Here is a 21,924-nt window from a genome sequence, read left to right as displayed (position 1 = left end):
ACAAGACTACTGGAAAAACCATAGCTTTGAATATACGAACCTTTGTTGACAAAGTGATGTCTCTCCTTTTTAATATGCTGTCTAGGTTGGTCATAGCTTTTCTTCCAAGGAGCAGGCGTGTTGTAATTTCATGACTGCAGTCACCATCCACAGTGATTTTGGAACCCAAGAAAATAAAGTCTGTCACTGTTTCCAATGTTTTCCCATCTGTTTGCCATGAAGTGATGGTACGGGATGCCGTGATCTCAGTTTTTTGAATGTTGCGTTTTATGCCAGCTTTTTCACTCTTCTCTTTCACCTTCAAGAGGCTGTTTAGTTCCTCTTCACTTTCTTCCATAAGGGTGGTGTCATCTGTGAATCTGAGATTATTGATATTTCTCCTGGCAATCTTGATTCTAGCTTGAACCTCATCCAGCCTGGCATTTCACATGATGTACTCTGCATGTAAGTTAAATAAGCCAAGTGACAAGATATAGCCTTGACATATTCCTTTCCCAATTGTGAACCAGTTCATTATTCCTTGTCCAGTTCTAACTGTTGCTTCTTGACCTGCATTCAAGTTTCTTAGGAGGCAGGTATGTCTGGTATTCCCATGTCTTTAAGAATTTCCCACAGTTTGTTGTGATCCACACAGTCAAAGCCTTTAGTGAATGAAGTAGATGTTTTTCTGGAATTCCTTTGCTTTTTCTTTGATGCAGATGTTGGCAATTTGATCTCTGGTTCCTCTGCCTTTTCTAAATCCACCTTGTACATCTGAAAGTTCTCGGTTCATGTACTGTTGAAGCCTAGTGTGAATGATTTTGACCATTACCATGCTAGCGTGTAAGATGAGTGCAATTGTGTGGTAGTTTGAGCATTTTTTGGCATTGCCTTTCTTTGGGACTGGAATGAAAACTGACCTTTTCTAGTCCTGTGGCCACTGCTGTTTTCCAAATTTGCTGACATATTTACTGCAGCACTTTCACAGCATCATCTTTTAGCATTTTGAAATAGCTCAATTGGAATTCCATCACCTCCACTAGCTTTGTTCATAGTGATGTTTCCTAAGGCCCACTTGGCTTCACATTCCTGGATGTCTGGCTCTAGGTGAGTGATCACACCATCGTGGTCATCTGGGTCATGAAGATCTTTTTTGTATGGTTCTTCTGTGTATTCTTGCCACTCTTCTTAATATCTTCTGCTTCTGTTATGTCAGTACCAATTCTGTGCTTTATTGTGTCCATCTTTGCATGAAACGTTCCCTTGATAGGTCTAATTTTCTTGAAGAGGTCTCTAGTCTTTCCCATTCTATTGGTTTCCTCTATTTCTTTGCACTGATCACTGAGGAAGGCTTTTTTATCTCTCCTTGCTACTCTTTTTTGCCACAACAAATTTGCGCCTCGCTGCTGTTCAGTGCCTGTGTCCTCGTGCAGGCCACTGTTGACCCATGTGTCCACAGGAGGCCCTCAGACCGTCAAAGGCGGGTCTGGTTCAGTCTCTTGTGGGTTCACTGCTCCTTTCCCTGGGTCCTGGTATGCACAAGGTTTTGTTGTGCCTTCCAAGAGTCTGTTTCCCCAGTTCTATAGAAGTTCTGTAATCAGATCCAGCTGAACTTCAAAGTCAGATTCCGTGGGAATTCTCAGTCCCTTTGCTGCATCCCATGTTGGGAAATCTTTTGTGGAGCCTGGAACTTTCTCAACAGTATGAGAACTTCTTTGGTATAATTGTTCTCCAGTTTGTGGATTGCCCACTCGGCAGCTCTGTGGTGGGGCTAATGGCAACCTCACCCAAGAGGACTCATGGCACACGCCATGCCTCCCAGGTCTGCTGCAGCCAGAACCCCTGTTCCCGCACAGGCCACTGTCGACCCATGCCTCTGCAGGAGACCCTCAGACACTCAAAGGCGGGTCTGCTTCAGTCTCTTACGGGGTCATTGCTCCTTTTTCTGGGTCCTGGTGCCCGCAAGGTTTTATTTGTGCCCTCCAAGCATCTCTGGCAGGTATGAAGTTTGATTTTAAACGTGGTTATGCCTCCCCAGCTGTCTTATCGCAGCTTCTCCTTTGCCCTTGCACCTGGGATCTCTTTTTCTAGTGGGTTCCAGCATTCTCCTGTTGATGCTTGTTCAGCAGCTAGTTGTGATTTTGGTGTTCTCGCAGCAGATGAGCACACGTCCTGCTGCTCCGCTCCGTCTTGTTCCTTCTGTTATGTGATAGGGGACTTGAATAAATACAACAATAAAGGTATCTTTCTTCATTGTTTTGTGCTCTTGGTCAGCAGTTAGCAAAGTATGGCCCACGGGCCAAAAATTGAGCCTGCTGCCTGCTTTTGTCTGTAAAGTATTTGGGAACACAGCCACGACCATTCCTGTGTACGGTCTGTGGCTGCATTCGTGTCATACTGGCAGAGTCAACTAGTTGCCACGGGGACCAGGCGGCCCACGAACCACAGATATTTACTCTCTGACCCTTCACAGAAAGTTTGTCAACCCTGCGCTTGGCTGATTATTTTTAAGCCAAGACTAAGCCATCCATGGTCTCTGAGGCCAGGGCTGAGTGACTCAGACTGACATCTGGCTACTTGCCCTACCTGAGAGGGTTGGGCTCCATGGTGGTCATAGAGGGCGTGGGACTTGGAAGGTGGAGCCATGCCCACTATTCATACCCATCTGGATCACAGCTCACAGTGAGAAGCCCTGGGTCTTCTGAAAGGAGAAAGATAGCATTGTGTTCTGCAGAGATTCTCAAGTTGTATGCTTGTCGAGTTTTTAATCCGTGGAACTAACTCTTCAAGTGGAATCTTGTTTAAATGCCCAGTATGTGAAATTGAAGAGCAGAGTCGCCCTGGGAAGGGGTGGACTTGGGGGCTACCATGGAGAGGCCTGGAGCCCTCCTCACCCCTCTTCCTTCCTACCCGAGTGGCAGCCTGAATGGTACTTCTGCCAAACCTGGGTTCTTGGGGTGAAGAGCCCCCCATAATGGAAACACATCTCTGTGGCTTGGGGATCTGACAAACCTCGGTTTGAATTCAGCTGCTGTCACTTATGAGCTGCATGTCCTTTGGCAAGATCTTGGTCTCTGTGTCATTTTTTTAATTAAAATGGAGATCATTATGTTTATCTCATAGGTTGTAAAGATTTAAAAATACTACTTTGATGCTTCTTTTACAGTGAAATTGCTTGAAAGCAATGGCTATATGTCAATATATGGCTGCCTATCAAATTAGCACAGACTCAGTGACTTGAAAGAACACCACAAACTTTATTATATTGTGGTTCTGTGGTTCAGAGGTCCCTGAGGGGTTTCACTGGCTGAAATCAAGGTGCCAGCAGGACTGTGTTCTGGAGGCTCTAAGGAAGAATTCTGTCCTTGCCTTTTCCAGCCTCTGGAGGTAGTTCATATTCCTTGGCTCATGGCCCCTTCCATGCAACACGGAGCTTGGTCTTTCTCATGCTACCCTCTCTCTGGTCCTCTCTTCCAATACCTTCTTCCACTTGTGATTACATTGGGCCTGCCTGGCTGATTCAGAATACTCCCCCCATCAGCATTCTTCATTAACTGTGACCATGTAACCTAAATCTTCACAGATGCCAGAGGTTAGGGTGTAGACATTCTTGGAGACCCAGCCACCATGTCCCGTCTTTATTTCCGCTTCTCTCCCACTCTTGGGAACCCTTTCCAGCAGGCTCTCTTGGCCATTGTTCCCCTGGAACTACTCTGAAGGCCACCTCCACACTGTCAGCTACTGCAGTCAACTCCTGGTCCCCACCTTAGTCTGTGTGTCATCAGTATTCAGCTCAGTGGGTCACTGCCACCTGCTCCACTGGCTTCCAGGCTGTGACTGTCCCTTGGTTCTCTCTCCACCTGACTGTCTTGTTCGTTCTCCTTTGCTGTTATGTCCTCAAGTCTTCCTGCTTCTGTAAGCTGGGGTGCAGGGCTTGTTTCCTGGACTTTGATCAATGAGCATTCACTCCCAAGGTTTCAAATACCTTCCACACTGATGTGTTTTCAATGCTGTATTAGCTTTCTAGACCACATCTAATCTCTAGATTCATAATTCAGCTACCTACTTAATGTCTCCCCCTGGAAAGATAAAAGATACAGCAAATTCAGTTTTTCCCAAACCAAAGTCTTGTGTCCTACCCTGTTCCTAGCCTCCTCCCTGCACATGTGTCCCCATTCTGCTTGTTTGGGGCAAAATCCTTGGACACAGATTTATACAAAAGCCTCCTATCTAGTGTTCCTTTTGCAGACTTTTCTGACATAACAGCCATGGTGATCCTTTTGGGATCCTGTGAACCCTTTGCCCAGACCTCCAGTGACTTTGTTAAGCCCAGAAAAAAAGCCGAAGTCCTTGAACTGGTCCAGAGGGCCCTGTAATCCAACCCCTCTGCTGCCTGCCTACCTCACCTTCCATCATCCCCAGCTTCACTCACTGCCTTCCTGCCACACTGGCGCCCCTCAACCTGCCAGGCCCATTTCAGCTGCAGGACCTTTGCACCTGCTCTTCCCCCCGCCCGAGAAGCCTTTCTCCCCAGGACGCTGCATGGCTGTGCTGTGCTTAGTCACTCAGTCGTGTCCGACTCTTTGCCTGCCAGGCTCCTCTGTCCATGGGGATTCTTCAGGTGAGATTTCTGGAGTGGGTTGCCATGCCCACCTCCAGGGGATCTTCCCAATCCAGGGATTGAACCCAGGTCTCTCGCATTGCAGGCAGATTCTTCACTATCTGGCTTGCTCATTTCCTGAAGTCTCTACTGAAGTGTCACCTTAGCAGAGAGGCTAAAATAGCACCTGTTGCCCCAGACACACCCACCCTGACTTACATCAGCATCATTCTCCTCACTCTGGCTTCTTTGCATTCACCACTACTTGACATTGTTTATTTGCAGCTTTCTTTATTTTATCCCTCTTGCCCCCACTCGAATATCTTCATTGCTGGTGTCTCTTCTTCTCAAATGCTTGTCGGTTTCTCTGGAACATGTTCTATCAGGGCAGGGCTTTCTTTGGTTCAGCACTCTCTCCCTGGCACCTAGCCTGGTGTCTGGCATGGGCAGGGTGAGTGGGGAAGAGTTGGTCAGGTGTTTGTGGGATGAATAAACAAACAGATGGATGAGCTATATATGTGAGGGCCTCCGTCACAGGGCAGGCACTCAGACTCACAAATGAGAGCTGTAATTATGAGTGATGCATTGGTTTACTTGAAGGACCAGTTTCCCTGTCAGGTTGGTGTTATTCAGGGCAAGATAGCTCCTATGAATACATAATAATTGTATATTGTTTATTGCTTTAAGGCAAACCTTAGCATTAAAATAAAAAAATCTCTCTCGTGATGTTTCCTGAGCTCTTCTGCCAGGACCCATGGTCGTAGCCAGGGAGCCAGGCTACTTCCTGGGTCACAGAGAGGAGACAAGTGACTCCCGGGACCGCCTCTCTTGTCCTTTCTGCTGTACAGAATGTTCTCTGTCTGGGTGGGATCAGGCAGGAGGTGGTGGCTCCAGGGCAGGAGTGATTTGGGGGAAATAGTTCTCTTAACCGGCTTGAAATCAGACCGGGTGGGCGAGGCTTGCCTGCCTGAGGACGTGACTGGTCTGTAGTTACGTCCAGTGTTCATTCTCAGAGGCAGGGCCACAGGGTTTTTGTCCCTTCTTCTGAACATCTGTTGAGCCCGTGTGTGCCAGATGCTTAGGTGGGTTAGGCCCTGGGATACAGAACAGATGTGGGCCCTGCTTGGGAGACCACACAGATTGTATGGGATGGCGGGTAACATAAAAATTATAATACAGCCACGTGCCCAGCATTGCTCCAAGAGCTTTGGCTATGTTGTCTCCTTTAATACTCCAGGAATCCTATGAGATGTGGGGCAATTGCTTCCCTTTTACACATAAAGGAACTGAGGCCTCGGGGTAACATGCTGGGGTCCCCAGTCAGCAAGCTCCAGAGCTGTCCCTCCTCACCACCCCCTTTGAAGGGTTTGGAGGGCGGGTACAGGCTCTCACCTTGAACCTCGGGCTAGTTTCAGGGGTGTCTGTTCTCAGCTTACGAAGAAAGTGACTTCAGGCACTGGAAGCCTCTCCAGGACTGGGTTCATGGTGACAGACTCACAGACACAGCGGAGCTTGACCAGTGGAGCCCACAGAGCCCAGCATGCAGCCCACTGCCTGGTCACCACTCAGAGGTTTCTAGAACGCAGAGCTGAAACTCACAGCCTCTACAGAGGACCAGGAAGACACCCTCCCCACTAACCCCTTGCCCCTCGTCCTTGTCTAGCCGGGAGACTTGCTGTACTTTCCCAGAGGGACCATCCATCAGGCGGACACTCCCGAGGGGCTGGCCCACTCCACGCACGTGACCATCAGCACCTACCAGAGCAGGTAAGCACTCGCCTCTGAACTCATGCTCCTGACAGCTCTGCTCCGAGCTGTGGTGCTGGCGGCCAGGATCAGAAGGCATGAGAGAGGTGGTCGCTGCTCTTCTGCTTCTCCAGCCCCAGGGCTTGCTCCATCCCTGCTGGCTTCCTAGTCCCACAGTGTCCCACCTGTGCCGTTGACCCTCTCGTCTGGGCCTCCTCCTGGACCGTCCTGACCCCGTCTCACACAGAACACTGGGAGCTGCCTACATCCAGGTTCCCAGGATCGGGAAGACGGGCACAGCTGTAGGTGTGGCGGTGTGTCTGTGACGCCAGGCTGCACTTCTAGTCTCTTCCCACCCCCACCCACTGACTCTCTCCATTAAAAAAGTTTTTTGATTGTGGCAAAATATTCGTAGACCATTTTAACCATTTTTAAATGTCCAGTTCAGTGACGCTAATTGCATTCACACTGTTGTACAGCCATCCCCACTATCTTTTTCCGAAACACTGTCATCACCCCGAACATAAACTGCATCACAGAAACCTCTGGGTCTCTTTTAAGGTTTCCAGTTTTTACAGTTCATTAAAGTTGGAAAGGATGTCTGGAACAGTGAGTCCTAGAAGCACATGTGCTGGAAACAGTTCCAATTAAAACCACGTTCCCGTTCAGCGAGCGCCTTGTCACATGACAGGACCCGGGCAGCGGCCCTGCCCGTGATTTCCTGACAGCAGTGCCTGGCTAGTCCAGGTCCCACTAAAAGCGCCCATCACTGGTTCATCCATCATGAGCCCTGGGCCTTGCGGTGGTTGCTGGGATGGTAGGCGCTGGACTGAAGGGGCTTTGGGAGGACTTACACTCTGGTCACGGTAGAAGGAGGGGAGCCAGGTGTGTAGTTCCCAAACAGTGTGACATGTCCCATCATAGCTTTGCGGAAGAGTCCCTGGGAGCACAGAGGGGTGTGGTTAGCTAAGCTGGGGCATCACGGAAGCTTCAGCAATGATTTGACACCCAAACTGAGGGAGCCGAGGGGATGAGTAAGTGGAGGTGGGTCCGGAGGTCAGAGTGGGACAGGACATTCCAGGCCTGAGGAACAGTGGGTCCTCCTAGCCTCAGCGCTGTATCTTGCACAAGAGAGCAAGCATTCCTCCGCCTCCTCTTCTGGCTTTGCAGCGAGAAGTGAGCCACTGTGTTTAAGGGACAGGAGGAACTAAGCGGGAGTCTGGCCTGAAGGCAGAGCTTGTTTTAGGCTTTTCTTGTATAAAATGCCTTCTCAGCATGGTTGGGTTCCTTGCAGAGCGAAGGCAGAGCTTGTTTTAGGCTTTTCTTGTATAAAATGCCTTCTCAGCATGGTTGGGTTCCTTGCAGAGCGAGGTTTCCACGGGCGACTGAGGGAGCGGGCCGTGGGAACCGGGCCGTGGGGAGGCTGCCCCAGAAGCCCGTTCTGGACCGAAGCAGCTCTGGGCCTTGGCAGCCACGTTGCTCAGTCCCGTGAGCGTCCGTCCTGGGTGTCCTGCCACTGCTGTCACTCAGCTGGTCGCTGTCACTCTTTCCCTAGTTCTTCCTTTTTCATTTTTCTTGCAGCCGTCAGCTGGTTTTCTGGCTCCCTTGGTTTTCACTCCCCCGTTTTCCTTCCTCAGCTCTGATTTACTCACACCATTGGCGCATCACGAGGCATCGTCAGTTACTTCTCTGACTTCCCCCCATCTCCTTGACCCTGTTAGCTTTTGGTGCCACCAAGTGACTGTTTCCCAATCCCCGGGGTGAAGAACTGGTAGCTTTCCCTGGTCCCACCCACCCTGGAAGAGCTGCCTGAGTTAGAGAGGATGCCTGCCGGCTGAGCCACTGCTAGAACAAGACAGGTGTGACGCGAGGACCGTTGCTCCCCGGAGATGTACTGTGCTTTGGTCCTGGCGCTCCTTAAGGCGTTATGGCAGGGTGGAGATTTGGCCTTTCCCTAAGCCTTCTCAAGGGTGGCATTTAGGGCCTCCTCCCTCAGATAGTGGCATGTCTATGTGACCGATTTATGAAGGTGAACCCCTGAAGAGGTGTTGTTTCTAAACTGCAGCCCAAGATCAGGCTCCTAGAAGAGCACGGAGCTCAGTGTAATAACTGCAGTCTAACTCTATGAGCTACTGCTGTGTGACTTATACCTGGGACCGCTCGAAGGACGATAATATTTCATGCTGCTGTGAGGTCTGCGTGTGTCCTCCAGGTCCACGTTCAGTCCAAGGTGTGAGGCTGGGTGTAGCATTTTGTCAGAAACCGGTGAGGCCACCATGTGGGAGTGGATGCCTGGTTAAGTGTCTCTCCCTTGGCTCTGGTCCTCCCTTGCCACTTCCAGGAGGTAAGCATAAAAGTGTTCATTTTGCTTACAGAGTGAGAGGCAAAAGTCATACTGTGAATTTCCATTTTGCACGTAGCCAGCAATTTGAAATCTGCTGGTGACACAGAGGGAAATTTTGAGCAGCTCAGAAATGTTTATAGAGAGAGCATCCCCACAGCGTGTGCATCTTACACTGACACACATTTAGGAGCGAGTGATTCTGAATGCCCAGGAGAAAAAGCAGAGGTAACTGAACACTGATGCTTGCCCTGTAATGGTATTTTTGGCATCTGGTTTCTCTCTTCTGCCCCAATAAAACCATCATTAGAGTTTAACTAGTTGCAAAATAAATCATTTTGAAATTGTTGATGTTGGATATTTTACTGAGAACAGTGCCCCTCTTTTTCTTAAGAAAGAAACAAAGGAAAATGTCATATTTAACTATTCAGATAATTGCACAATCCAGGATCTTGCTGTTACCCTACATATATTGCTTTTTGGATTTTTTGCACATACAAATTTTTTTAGGTCCTCTAATGATTGAGAGTTACTTTTCTGCAAAACTCAAGGCAGTTAGTTGAAAACGTTAAAAAAAAATAAATTGTTCCTTTGAACCTCCTACTTTATATGATAGTTTGTAATTAATTCTGATATCTTTACCTTTACAATAAATCATGAATAAAGTCTAGCTTCCCACCTTTAACTTTCCATGTGAGTGTCTGAAGTGGGGAGAAAGGGAAGCCTGTGATGGATGACGCTCTTAAGTTTTTATGCTGAGTGATGTGAAGTTATTGGAACTCAAGATGTCAGGGCCGGGGGATTGGTGTGGTAGTTTGTAGCTTGAGGCTTATCCACAGTGGTTTATCCACATGTCTTATGCTTTCATTGTTTCGTTTTTTCATTTTATTTTGTTTTTTACTTGGCTTGTGTTCCAGTTCATGGGGAGATTTCCTTTTGGACACCATTTCGGGGCTCGTGTTTGACACCGCCAGGGCAGATGTGGCACTCCGGGCAGGCATTCCCCGGCAGCTGCTCCTGGTAAGGAGCAAAGGCAGGTGGGGAGGGAGGGGCTCCCCGCTCAGGACCCCAGAACCTTTTTCCCCACATGACCCAAGCTTGTCTCCTCCTGGGCTGGGTGGTTTGCAAACGAACGGAGGGCTGCATATTACTTGCGACCCAAAGGACCAGTGGTGGTATGCAGAGGGCGCACTTCCTGTATTTCAGGGTGGCAGCAGCAGGCCCTGGGAGCGCTGACCGAATCAGTGGTTGAATAACTAATGTGGCTCAGAACTACAGCCTCAGCACATGTGCGATCCCTTAGGAGAGACCCACTGGAGAGCCTGGCCTTGGTGTCCTCCCTGGCTTTCCTGTCCATCCTGATTTTACCCTGTTGGCAGGTTTTGAGATGATGGATGCATTAGGGCTGAGTTGAGCAAAGGTGCCTTCATGGTCTGAAGCAGTGACTTCAGACAGTGATTTTTTTCTTCAAAAGGCAAGGCCAAGACTGCACCATATTCCCAGGGAGCCCTCTTTCCAGGCAAAATGCTACAAATTGATCTTCTTTTGCAAACGGTAGTGGTTAAGAGGACATCAAGGGATGCTGTCCTTACGGGAGTGGCGTGGCTCCGTGTCTGTCCTGGGTGGTGGTGCCGTTTGCACCACTCTGGAGACGGCCTGGGCAGGAAGGTGGCTGGAGTCTGGGCCAGGACTCACTTCTGTGTTTCCAGCAGGTGGAAACCACAGCCGTTGCAACAAGATTAAGTGGCTTTCTGAGGATGCTTGCAGACCGGCTGGAAGGCACCAAAGAACTGCCTTCAGCAGACATGAAGAAGGATTTTGCTATGAACAGACTCCCACCTTACTACGCGGGAGATGGAGCAGAGCTTGTGGCACCAGGTAGAGCTTGCTGTTTCTTCTAGGTGGTCAGGGGCTAATGTGGGATATTTTGATGCTTTTCTGGGTGTGCACTTCTTTGAGCTGATGGGAAGTATGAAGCATTTCAGGGTGAACATGAGCCTGTCCTTAGTGTGTTAAGGTTGGACAGGACACGCTGCTTGATGGGGAGCGAGAACCCTGTGGTTTGGGGTGAGGAGTATGTATTTATGGCCCCTCTGCAATTCATCATCTGCAGGAAGTTTCAAGAACTTGAACACTGAAATAATCTTGCTGGAAATTAGCTCAGGGATGGGTAAAACGTTGCCATCAGCAGGTGAACTCCAAGAATTTGCAGGCTCATCACAGACCTTCCCCAAGTCCCAGGTGACTACTTGTGACAGGTTTAAGTTACAGATGATGTAGATAGACTTCTGGGTGGATGGGGATACCAGTGTTCTGGGGCACAGACTATACCGTGCTCCTGTAGTCGAACAGAGCTGGGTTTACTGACTTGTAACGGGAGATAGCACGCCGCTGGGGACTACAGACATCTCAGTAAAAGGAAAGGATTTCTAGGATTTGGGTTTGAGTTAGGTGATTTCAAGAGGGTTCAGGAAGTCGGGCTTTGCTCTGGGTTGGATGCTGTCGGGAAATAGAGGTTCTCGGATTGGGTCTCCTGTAAATCCTAGTTATGGTTAGTAGCAGGAGGAGTGAAGTGGGGATGGAGTGACCACTGGGAAAGCAGCAGCAGTCCCTCAGGCTAGCCAGGAGAGGGGCACGTGTGGTCACTCCCGTGGTTTGGACAGTCCTTCCTTTTGCCTGTTGATGAAGTGGTCTCAATTTTCTCTGTCTTGCATAGTCACAGCGTGGCCATGTTTAATGTTGGGGTCCTTTAGAATGGCCTGTGTTCAGCAGAACAGGGAGACACAGCTGGGGGTGTCAGGCTGGCTCTCGGGCTGCTTCTCTTGTCAGGCAGAGGGAGAGTCTCATGTTCACTAACTTTTCTAAAAGCCTTATCCATCCCGCATGGAGGACCAGCGAGACACACAATCGACAAGGTCCCTTCTAACTTCATTCTACGTACATGTTTATTGTGGTCTGAGGTGGGGAGGAGTTTAGAGTATGTTTTTGATGCATCTACTCAAAACAGCAATTTTCCCAGCACATGGTTTAATCTCTAGCAGAACTGTTCAGAGAATCAGCTTATGTCCCAGGATATTTTATCTGAAGTTTTCCTTGTCTTAGCCCTTACTGTCAGTATTCAGTTCCCTCAACTCTGTCTCCAACCAGATCACCCTGTCAGGCTGGTCTGTTTGTAGTGGCTGCTTTTTCACTAAGTTAAATCCAATCTAGGAAAGAGAGTTGTTTCTGTGCGCTTTATTAGGTGGCTTTTCTTTTGACACAGCGCTCGACCTGCCTAGACTGAATAATTCACCATGGTCATGTAACTGGTAATTGGAGGGATGGTGTACTTTGAGCTCAGGAAGTCCTTTCAGAGTCCACCTGTGGAGCAAGCCAGGGATAGAAACTGGAGTGGTGAGAGCGTTCCGTGCAGAAGGCAGGGTGGCCCAGTCTGTACTGAGATAGTGTGTGCTTCCCAGGTACTGGTGACAGCCTTTTATAAACTTCTGTTGTTAATTATCTGATTGACATCTGTCTTCAGTATAAGAATGTGGTCCATTGGGATGTAAGCGGTACTTTTAACATCATTGTGAATATCTAGTTGGAGCGGATGCCCCATGTTTGGATTCACCTGCACACTGTTAACTAATTTTCCCAAACAGCTGCTCCTGCAAACAAGTTCGAGCCTGCTTTCTGTCTGGGTTTTCTAGGTGGACAATTTCCGGGGTTGGACAGCACAGTGAAACTGCAGTTTAGAGACCATGTGGTTCTCACCGTAGGACCCGATCAGGACCCATCCGTGAGTATCCAGAAGGGAACAGGGTTCCACTCAAGGCATTTCCATCGCAGGCCTCAGGTTAGCAGGCTGACAGGTGGCCCTGCCCACCGCCTCTGGGAATCTTCCTCCTCACAGTTCAGTCCCATTGCTCTAGGTCAGATTATGCCCAGATCTCACTGCTCTGGTTCCAAAGTTTGCTGCCCATCAGGCATTTGAGGGTTTGTCCTTAGCCCCACAGAACTCTGGTTCTTCCCCTAGTCAGTGATTAATGTCTGGTCTCTGCCTCCTAATTAGGGCTAGGTTGCCTTTGCCAAATTATCAGTACAGGTTTCTGGTCTTCCTCTGGTGTGGGACTTCTGCCTTTATGAAAGTGCCCTGCACAACTCTAAAGCCCTTGGGAATTCTCCCATGCCTGGTGGCTTCACCCTGGTTCTCCTGATCAGCTTTCTTGGGAGGGGCCCGTGAATGACTGGCGAGGTTGGGAGTCAGGGGCACCTGGATGTCTCCATAACCGGACTGTTCTAGCCATCAGGGCCAAACCTGGTGAAAACTTTATATATGGAAACCTTGAGATTATATACTCCCACAGCCTCATTTTTTTAAAAAAAGCTAGTTATTCTGATAATTAATTCCATTCCGTTCCGTTCTGTCGCTCAGTCGTGTCCGACTCTTTGCGACCCCGTGGACTGTAGCCTACCAGGCTTCTCCGTCCATGGGATTCTCCAGGCAAGAATACTGGAGTGGGTTACCATTTCCTTCTCCAGATAATTAATTGGAGGCATTTATTTTAGGTCAGTGTGTTTGATCCTCATCTAAGAGGTGACAAGGAATGACTCAAGGTGCTGGAAGAGACAGTAAACTTCCCTGTGTAGGGTGGATACAGAGGGAGGGGACGCCTACTATAAGTGGAAGGAAGGTTTTTATAGATCACATGGCTGGTATTTAGAATTAATATTTACTCTGTGGTGTTTATAAATTGAAAATTTATGTAGACCTAGGAATATTAAATTTTTCTGATGCACAACGAGTACAGGTATTGCTAAATGAAGAAAGTTGAATGTTTCATTGGTAAGTTGAAATAGAAATGGTTTTTTCATTAAAGTTTCTGAAGGGGCTGTTATCTTTTTAAAAAATGACTTACAAGTGCTTATTAGCTACATACAGATAGTAATCTATGAGAACTATAAAAAAATACATACATAAATTGTATTTATGTATCTACATGTTTACATCTCCACTTTTTGCCAGGAAGATTCTTTAGTATTCAATAAGTTTCACTTAAGCACTGAGGCATTGAGATTTTTCTTGGTATTGCCCTATATTACTGGAAAAGCCTCCTAGCATCCCAGTGGTCAGTATTTTGTTGTTGACAGCTTTTTTTGTTTTTTGAAGGATGAAACTCAAGAGAAGATGGTTTACGTCTATCACTCCTTAAAGAATAGGAGAGACACACACATGATGGGAAATGAGGAAACAGAGGTTTGTTCCAACTCAAAATGCATGTCTTTGCTGTGGTTTGGTGCTTGGTGGGAGGACTCTATTACCTTTGATGTATGGGGTAATGAGCTTTTCTGTGACTGCAGTGTGGACTTAACATTTCACAAATAGACAGCCCTTCACAGGGATAGTTAAGTCAGACATTTCTGTAATATATAAACACCTGTACCCACTTTAAAAGACACTAGCATGGGACCTGTGGCCTTGTAGGGGAGGTGTAAAATAACAAATAATGAAGCATTTCAAATGACTAATATTTAAGACTTTTTATTCTAATGTATTTTGATTTGGCAAGTAGGGGCTGTTTCTCTGCAGTTAAAAAAAAAAAAATTTGGGCCACACCTGATGGCCTATAGTATCTTAGTTCCCCAACCAAGGATCAGACCTGTGCCCCTTGCATTGGAAGGTGGAGTCTTAACCACTGGACTGCCAGGGAAGCCCCAAATGACTAATAGGCCTTTCATGAAGTCTGAGTTTTCACAAGGGAATCATTGACTTTTAGAAGTTATCTAATTATAGTTTGCAGTTTTTGTAAATAGCTTACCTGTAACAAGTTTCATTCTTATGAAGGATCTCAGTAATGATGCATTGAGAATTATGGAAAATGGCACTTAAATGACTGGTTTATCTTTTTTCAGTCTCACGGACTTCGCTTTCCTCTCTCACATATGGATGCACTGAAGCAAATTTGGAGCAGTTCAGCTATTTCTGTCAAGGACCTGAAGCTGACTACAGATGAGGAAAAGCAAAACCTGGTATTATCCCTCTGGACAGAATGTTTAATCCAAGTAGTCTAGTGCCCTTGCTGCTTTAATAGTAATATGTATATGTAAAATACTGGACATTTGATTCTGCAAAGATTTGTGTGCTGGGGACTCCTGTTGCTTTGAGCCATAGACACGATGAATGTAACTTTCCTTACCTGTGTATTTAATAAAATGAGCTCTACCTCTTATAGGTGGTCATTTGGCCATATGTACTAACAGATGTACACAGAAGAACAGCAAATTACTCAGTGTCCCAGAAAGTGACAAAAGCCATATTTCGACAAGTTTATTTAATCCAGTGTGGTAGAAAAGGCACAGCTCCAGTAAATGTAAATTTAACTGTCATTACCTGGTGTTCTTTGGAAGAAACAACTTCTTTAAAGAGCCTCACTGGCTCTAGAAAAATTTTAAACAACAATTAACATGAAGAAAATTTTTTAACTTGGTTTTTTACAGTGAAAATATACATACCATACCTTTGTGTATACACAAGTCCCCCCCCCCATTAAAATAAAGTTATCCTAAAACAAATTTCATTAAATAATACTGCCGCATTTAATAAGAGGCACTCACATCTATGGGCAAGGGAGTTTTACAGGTGTTGTTTGAAAGATTACGAAAGAGCCTGAGATTGAAGGAAGAAAAATCCCCAATAATATTTACACGGAAAGACCAAGTCTCTATAAAAAATAGTCAAAATAGTGGGTCTTTGAGTTTAAACAGTTCACTGTTACTTTACATTCTAAAGTGCATATAGATTGATATTTTTAAAAATATCACTGGAAAATTTACTCTTTCTATAGAAAAATAGAGCAGACATTTTTCAGCTTTACTGGCAAAAGTTGGGGATGAAGAGAACAGTTATCTCAGTGTAAGTTTAAAACCAACTTAGGAGGGAAAAATGCTTGAAAACTCTATAGTGATGGTGGTAATGCTTACTTGAGACTTAAGTCCAAGACAATATCCTACCTGATTTTGCTTGAATGAAAGCTGTTTAAAATGGAAGTGAAAAACTGAGTTTCTTGTCACATTTTGTAAAGGAAAATGGTATAGTCAAGGCTGAAATACTACTTGGTATTAACTTAAAATTTCCCTTTGGTCAAAGGAAAATTTATTATACGTAGGTGACAGAGTCCTTCCTTATAAACACTTGAGGGTAGATCAGGTGAGGTCAGCACCAGGATAGGAGTGACCCCTGGTTAGTGTTGTCATCCAGGAGAGAAAGGACAGCCACAGGCTATTTGTGCATTTTTAGTTTAAAGGATCAGGCAAAGAACAGCAACAGAAAGCACTCCTGTACTTGCTGAGGTCCCTCCCTGGGGTGAGTCACAAGCGTGAATACTTACGGTACTTCATATAAAAGCTTCAAGAGAGAACTTTTAATGTGTATCTGATACAGTAGCTTAATAGTGGGGTTTATTAAATATGTTTTCAGATATTGCAAAAAAAGTATTCATCTTCTTAAAAGTATGACTTGACCTGTAGGACTTCGCTTCTCTGTGCCTGGCACTCAACCACACACTTAGTTGTTAATAGCTAATAGAGGGTGATAGCATCAGCAGTGTCTTGTAACTATTGGGAATAGGATTTGTTTGGTAGAAAGGAGAGAAAACTTCAAAAAACCTGCTCACCAAAGCTGGAGATCAAGTGGGAGTAGAACCTTCCACAGAGATCATAACGCATTCTTCACAGGAACGCTGAATAGCTGGCAAGCCTATTTTGAGCTCTTCCATGGTGAAGAGCAGCAGTCTTCACGGTTGGGGGAGAAGCCCATTCCGCTCAGTGGTCCTGGAGCCTAGGATGGGCAGGTCCTTTCCACGGGGCATGAGGGCCCTCCTGCCTCCGTGCTCTCCCAGGGACACTGCGGATTCTCTCACAATATTTCAATGTCCCATTTCTGTGTTTCTTCTCCCTCCAGGGGCAGGTTTACAATTATGTGAGTTTTGTCATAATAATTTCCTCCTAAAATAGCAATTCCAAAAGGAAAGATTAATTTTTTCACACAGGTGCTTAACAGTTTCACAACTGTCAGAAGGCTTTCTTTCGTTCAGCCCACTTGCTGGTGGGGTAGATTCATATGTCTTTATAAAAGCGATGGTCTGAAATGGGAAACTGAGGTTAAACAGGTGTAGCTGTGAGTGACTGAAAAGCTAAGCAGTACAGTGTGCAGATGTGTCAGTGGCGCCAGCAGTGGGGCTCTTAAGAGCACACGCTCTCGGTGCTCCAGCTCAGCCCCACACTGCATCTTTGTTGCTATGCCAAGAGTGGCTATGACTGACCCAGTTAAAGCAGCAGCACTCAATAATGTTGGCCCTGACCTTGTGGAATTCAAAAGTGAGTTTAAATGATACCTACTATAAATTTTAAGAACCACACAACTCAGAACAGAAAGTCAGAGATGTTTCTTTAGGGATGAGATGACATGTTACGGTTGGTAATGCTTCAAATTTCGAAATGCTCTCAAAGATCACATAGCAAATAAACATTTTACTACTGGACTGATAAAATCCTTCATAGGCTTGGTCCTTAGGCTTTTGATCCACCTATAGCTAATTGTTCTGCTTGTTGTTTGTTAAAATGGCATATCAGCTTTTCCAAGTATAATTAAAAATGACTTAATATTTCCCTTATACATAAGGACCAGGAGGAGGTGGAGGTTTGGAATTCAAAATGAATATCCAAGGACACAACACACTGGCTTTTGTCATAGACCTACCTTTAACATCAAGGACCAGTTGATCACTGAGGTAGGAGCTGATGGTTCCGTTTCTGTTCAGTCTCCACTTCTGCCTGAACTGCCCATGTTCGGTCCAGAGGGCGACTTTAGCTCCAGGTACGTCTCGACCACCGATGACATCTAGACATGTGTCACTGGCCTGAAAGGTCAAGAAATACATTGGCAGTACTACATTTGCCAAAATCAGTTGGATTGAGTCCTTTTTCTTTCATGTATGTAAATCAGACAAGCCCACCTAAAAAGAAAACATTTGCCAAAATCAGTTGGATTGAGTCTTTTTTCTTTCATGTAAGTAAATCAGACAAGCCCATCTAAAAAGAAAACAAGATCTAAAACTAAATCTAAAATTATAATCTCAGTCAACTTTTTAAGTTGTTATGGCTGAGGGAAGGCAATAGTATTGAAATAAACCTACTGAACTAGAGGTACTTTTATTTTTTTTTTGTGATCCCTTGACTCTCAAACTGCTGTGGTTGGAAGGAATCATAATTTTCCATGGTACAGATGAGTGTCAGAAAATCACATATCATTTTAGAAATCATGTAAGTCTCAGTGTGGTGGTGGTTCAGTCACTAAGTCGTGTCCAACTCTTGCGATCCCACCTGTCTGGAGCCCACCAGGTTCCTCTGTCCATGGGGTTTCCCAGGCAAGAATACTGGAATGGGTTGCCATTTTCTTCTCCAGGGGATCTTCCTGACCCAGGAATTGAACCTGCGTTTTCTGCATTGCTTCCCTCATAGCTCAGTTGGTAAAGAATTGGCCTGCAATGCAGGAGACCCTGGTTCGATTCCTGGCCTGGGAAGATCCCCTGGAGAAGGGATAGGCTACCCACTACAGTTTTCTTGGGCTTTCCTTGTGGCTCAGCTGGTGAAGAATCTACCTGCAATGCGGGAGACCCAGGTTCGATTCCTGGAAGATCTCCTGGAGAAGGGAAAGGCTACCCACTCCAGTATTCTGGCCTGGAGAATTCCCTGGACTGTATATGTATAGTCCATGGGGTTGCAAAGAGTCGGACACGGCTGAGCGACTTTCACTTTCACATTGCAGGCAGACTGGATTGAGCCACCAGGGAAGCCTGAGGTATTTGTTTTTAAAAGAACATCCAGATCTGACAACAGATTGTTAAATAAAGATTTGCTGAATTAGAATTAAATGTTGAGTCCGTGTCAGCTTAAATATATAAGGTTGAGCTTGTTTTTCTTATAAAAACATTGCGTGATGTGCTGGATACCCAGATAATTAATTACGTTTAAGTGCTTTTCCTTTATTTCTTTGCATTGATCACTGAGGAAGTCTTTCTTATCTCTCCTTGCTATTCTTTGGAACTCTGCATTCAGATGCTTATATCTTTCCTTTTCTCCTTTGCTTTTCGCCTCTCTTCTTTTCACAGCTATTTGTAAGGCCTCCTCAGACAGCCATTTCGCTCTTCTGCATTTCTTTTCCATGGGGATGGTCTTGGTCCCTATCTCCTGTACAATGTCACGAACCTCCGTCCAGAGTTCATCAGGCACTCTATCAATCAGATCTAGTCCCTTAAATCTATTTCTCACTTCCACTGTATAATCATAAGGGATTTGATTGAGATCATATCTGAATGGTCTAGTGGTTTTCCCTACTTTCTTCAATTTAAGTCTGAACTTCGCAATAAGGAGTTCATGATCTGAGCCACAGTCAGCTCCTGGTCTTGTTTTCGCTAACTGTATACAGCTTCTCCATCTTTGGTTGCAAAGAATATAATCAATCTGATTTTGGTGTTGACCATCTGGTGATGTCCATGTGTAGAGTCTTGTGTTGTTGGAAGAGGGTGTTTGCTATGACCAGTGCATTCTCTTGACAAAACTCTATTAGCCTTTGCCCTGCTTCATTCCGTGCTCCAAGGCCAAATTTGCCCGTTACTCCAAGTGTTTCTTGACTTCCTACTTTTGCATTCCAGTCCCCTATAATGAAAAGGACATCTTTTTTGGGTGTTAGTTCTAAAAGGTTAGAACCGATTAACTTCGGCTTCTTCAGCATTACTGGTTGGGGCATAGGCCTGGATTACTGTAATATTGAATGGTTTGCCTTGGAAACGAACAGAAATCATCCTGCCATTTTTTGTATATTGTCACCTTGCTTATTTAACTTATATGCAGAGTACATCATGAGGAACGCTGGGCTGGAAGAAGCACAAGCTGGAATCAAGATTGTTGGGAGAAATATCAATAACCTCAGATATGCAGATGACACTACCCTTATGGCAGAAAGTGAAGAGGAACTCAAAAGCCTCTTGATGAAAGTGACAGAGGAGAGTGAAAAGGTTGGTTTGAAGCTCAACATTCAGAAAACAAAGATCATGGCATCTGGTCCCATCACTTCATGGGAAATAGATGGAAAAACAGTGGAAACAGTGTCAGACTTTGTTTTTTTGGGCTCCAAAATCACTGCAGATGCTGACTGCAGCCATGAAATTAAAAGACGCTTGCTCCTTGGAAGGAAAGTTATGACCAACCTTGATAGTATATTAAAAAGCAGAGACATTACTTTGCCAACCAAGGTCCGTCTAGTCAAGGCTATGGTTTTTCCCGTGGTCATGTATGGATGTGAGAGTTGGACTGTGAAGAAGGCTGATCTCCGAAGAATCGATGCTTTTGAACTGTGGTGTTGGAGAAGACTCTTGAGAGTCCCTTATACTGCAAGGAGATCCAACCAGTCCATTCTAAAGGAGATCAATCCTGGATGTTCATTGGAGGGACTGATGCTAAAGCTGAAACTGCAATACTTTGGCCACCTCATGCGACGAGTTGACTCACTGGAAAAGACTCTGATGCTGGGAAAGGTTGGGGGTGGGAGGAGAAGGGGACGACGGAGAATGAGATGGCTGGATGGCATCACCGACTCTGTGGACATGAGTTTGAGTGTACTCCGGGAGTTGGTGATAGACAGGGAGGCCTGGCGTGCTGTGATTCATGGGGTCGCGGAGAGTCGGACATGACTGAGCGACTGAACTGAACTGAAGTGCTTTTCATTTCTGCTGAAACATGAGAAAAAGGTCGATAATCCACTGGTGATATAATAAAACTGGTATCTTATTCCCCATTCCATCAAACGTCATAGAAGGGGTACAGAAAAACAAAGAAACCTGAGTTTTATTTTCTAAACTTCCTCCAAAAGCAGCAGCTTTTTTCTGCCTTCATTATCTGTTTCGAAGATACGCTTAGTTGCTCAGTCATGTCCAGCTCTTTTTAACCCCATATACTGTAGCCTGCCAGGCTCCTCTGTCCCTGGGGATTCTTCAGGCAAGAATACTGGAATGGGTTGCCATGCCCTCCAGGGGATTTTCCCAACCCAAGGATCGAACCTATGTCTCCTGCATTGCAGGCAGATTCTTTACCAGCTGAGCTACCAGGGAAGCCCGTTTTGAAGATTAAAAAGATTCAATTCAGTGTGTTTGGAATCACAAATACAGCTAAACTGATCTGGGCCACAGAGTGTAAGAAACATCTCAGAAAAGCACACGATCCATTTGGGTACGATGACTTTTATCACTAGTTTTAAAAAAACCATTTATTAGTCTTTTTACTTTAAAACAGGATTTTTGGCTATAGAAAGTCTAGTTTGTAAGTCCATTTCACTTAAATGCTTCAGTAATATATGTCAATGTTTTTATAATCATGCAGCAAATTATTCACAGGAAGTTGCATTAACTGTATCATGCCATTTGATTTGGGAAGATTCTGGTTTCTAAAAGACCAAAGATCAACAAGCAAGCTATAGCATCGGTGGGGCTGGTTACCTTGGATTTAAAGAGTCCTCGACAGTAGTGCCAGATCTGAGTATTCTTCCCGCTGTAGGGAGAGATGCACACAGAGGTTGCCCTGGTGTCGGCCACGTTTCCGGTGACGGTCAGGTACCCGTCCTGGGCTCGGTTCCTTATTCTGATATACACTGCGGGCTGTGGCAGAAGGGGCAGAGCCAGTTAGAAAAATACCTTTTGAATCTGGAAATCAGCCGTTTCCAAGGAAAACTTGAAGGAAACATGTAAGAGGAAACGGAAGTTAGCTTATTTATACCTGTTTCAAATTTTCCATTAAAAAACCCTTACACCACTGAGCACATACCTTAAATTGTACAGTCTCTACTGTCTTTTCTGAAGTACACTCTTGGGAGGGTGAAAGGTAATAGTTTCATTCATTCACATTCTGCCATGACAAGGGGTGGGTGCAGAATTAGGGACTTGATGAGGTTCATGCAGTAACTGCTATGTCCTTGCGGGTCTGGGGAAGGCTGGGGAGTAAGAATAAGGGCGAGGTACTGCCTCCGTGCATGGAATAACAACTGAGCAGGCAAGGCACAATAACAAGACACACTGGCTTGTGCCAAATGACTGCTATGGGAGGCTGTGAAAAACCCAGGTGGCTGAGGGTCCTCTGGTAATTTTTTTGTTTCTATTTATACTTCGTTGAAATTGACCTTGATATTTCAAGGAAAGAGACCTTGCATATAGGTGGTCACTGTGTAGCT

The 21,924-nt window shown here is 45.7% G+C and overlaps 2 protein-coding genes across 3 annotated transcripts in view; one reads left to right on the top strand and one right to left on the bottom strand.

The window, feature by feature from the left end:
- Positions 1–14,873, top strand: part of RIOX2 (ribosomal oxygenase 2) — a 31,444-nt gene extending 16,571 nt beyond the window's left edge. Inside the window, exons 5-10 of one of the 2 annotated variants that reach the window (XM_055402730.2) lie at positions 6,243–6,346; positions 9,584–9,686; positions 10,379–10,544; positions 12,356–12,444; positions 13,816–13,902; positions 14,559–14,873. In XM_055402730.2, the coding sequence (XP_055258705.2) occupies positions 6,243–6,346; positions 9,584–9,686; positions 10,379–10,544; positions 12,356–12,444; positions 13,816–13,902; positions 14,559–14,717 (708 nt within the window). In that variant the 3' untranslated portion in view covers positions 14,718–14,873. Of the gene's footprint in view, positions 1–6,242; positions 6,347–9,583; positions 9,687–10,375; positions 10,545–12,355; positions 12,445–13,815; positions 13,903–14,558 lie in introns of both variants that reach the window. The other variant, XM_055401903.2, reaches the window with a different exon arrangement.
- An 85-nt stretch (positions 14,874–14,958) lies between these two features.
- Positions 14,959–21,924, bottom strand: part of CRYBG3 (crystallin beta-gamma domain containing 3) — a 133,382-nt gene continuing 126,416 nt past the window's right edge. The window contains exons 20-22 of the mRNA XM_055400895.2: positions 21,197–21,355; positions 17,404–17,563; positions 14,959–16,649 (exon numbers count right to left, since the gene is read on the bottom strand). Coding sequence (XP_055256870.2) covers positions 16,561–16,649; positions 17,404–17,563; positions 21,197–21,355 — 408 coding nt within the window. The 3' untranslated portion in view covers positions 14,959–16,560. The remainder of the gene's footprint in view (positions 16,650–17,403; positions 17,564–21,196; positions 21,356–21,924) is intronic.

The sequence above is a fragment of the Moschus berezovskii genome, chromosome 1 (assembly GCF_049115385.1).
Source record: "Moschus berezovskii isolate FMDL1 chromosome 1, NW_MosBer_1.0, whole genome shotgun sequence".
In the NCBI taxonomy this organism is placed as follows: Eukaryota; Metazoa; Chordata; class Mammalia; order Artiodactyla; family Moschidae; genus Moschus; species Moschus berezovskii.
This window is presented reverse-complemented; position numbering and strand designations above follow the sequence as displayed.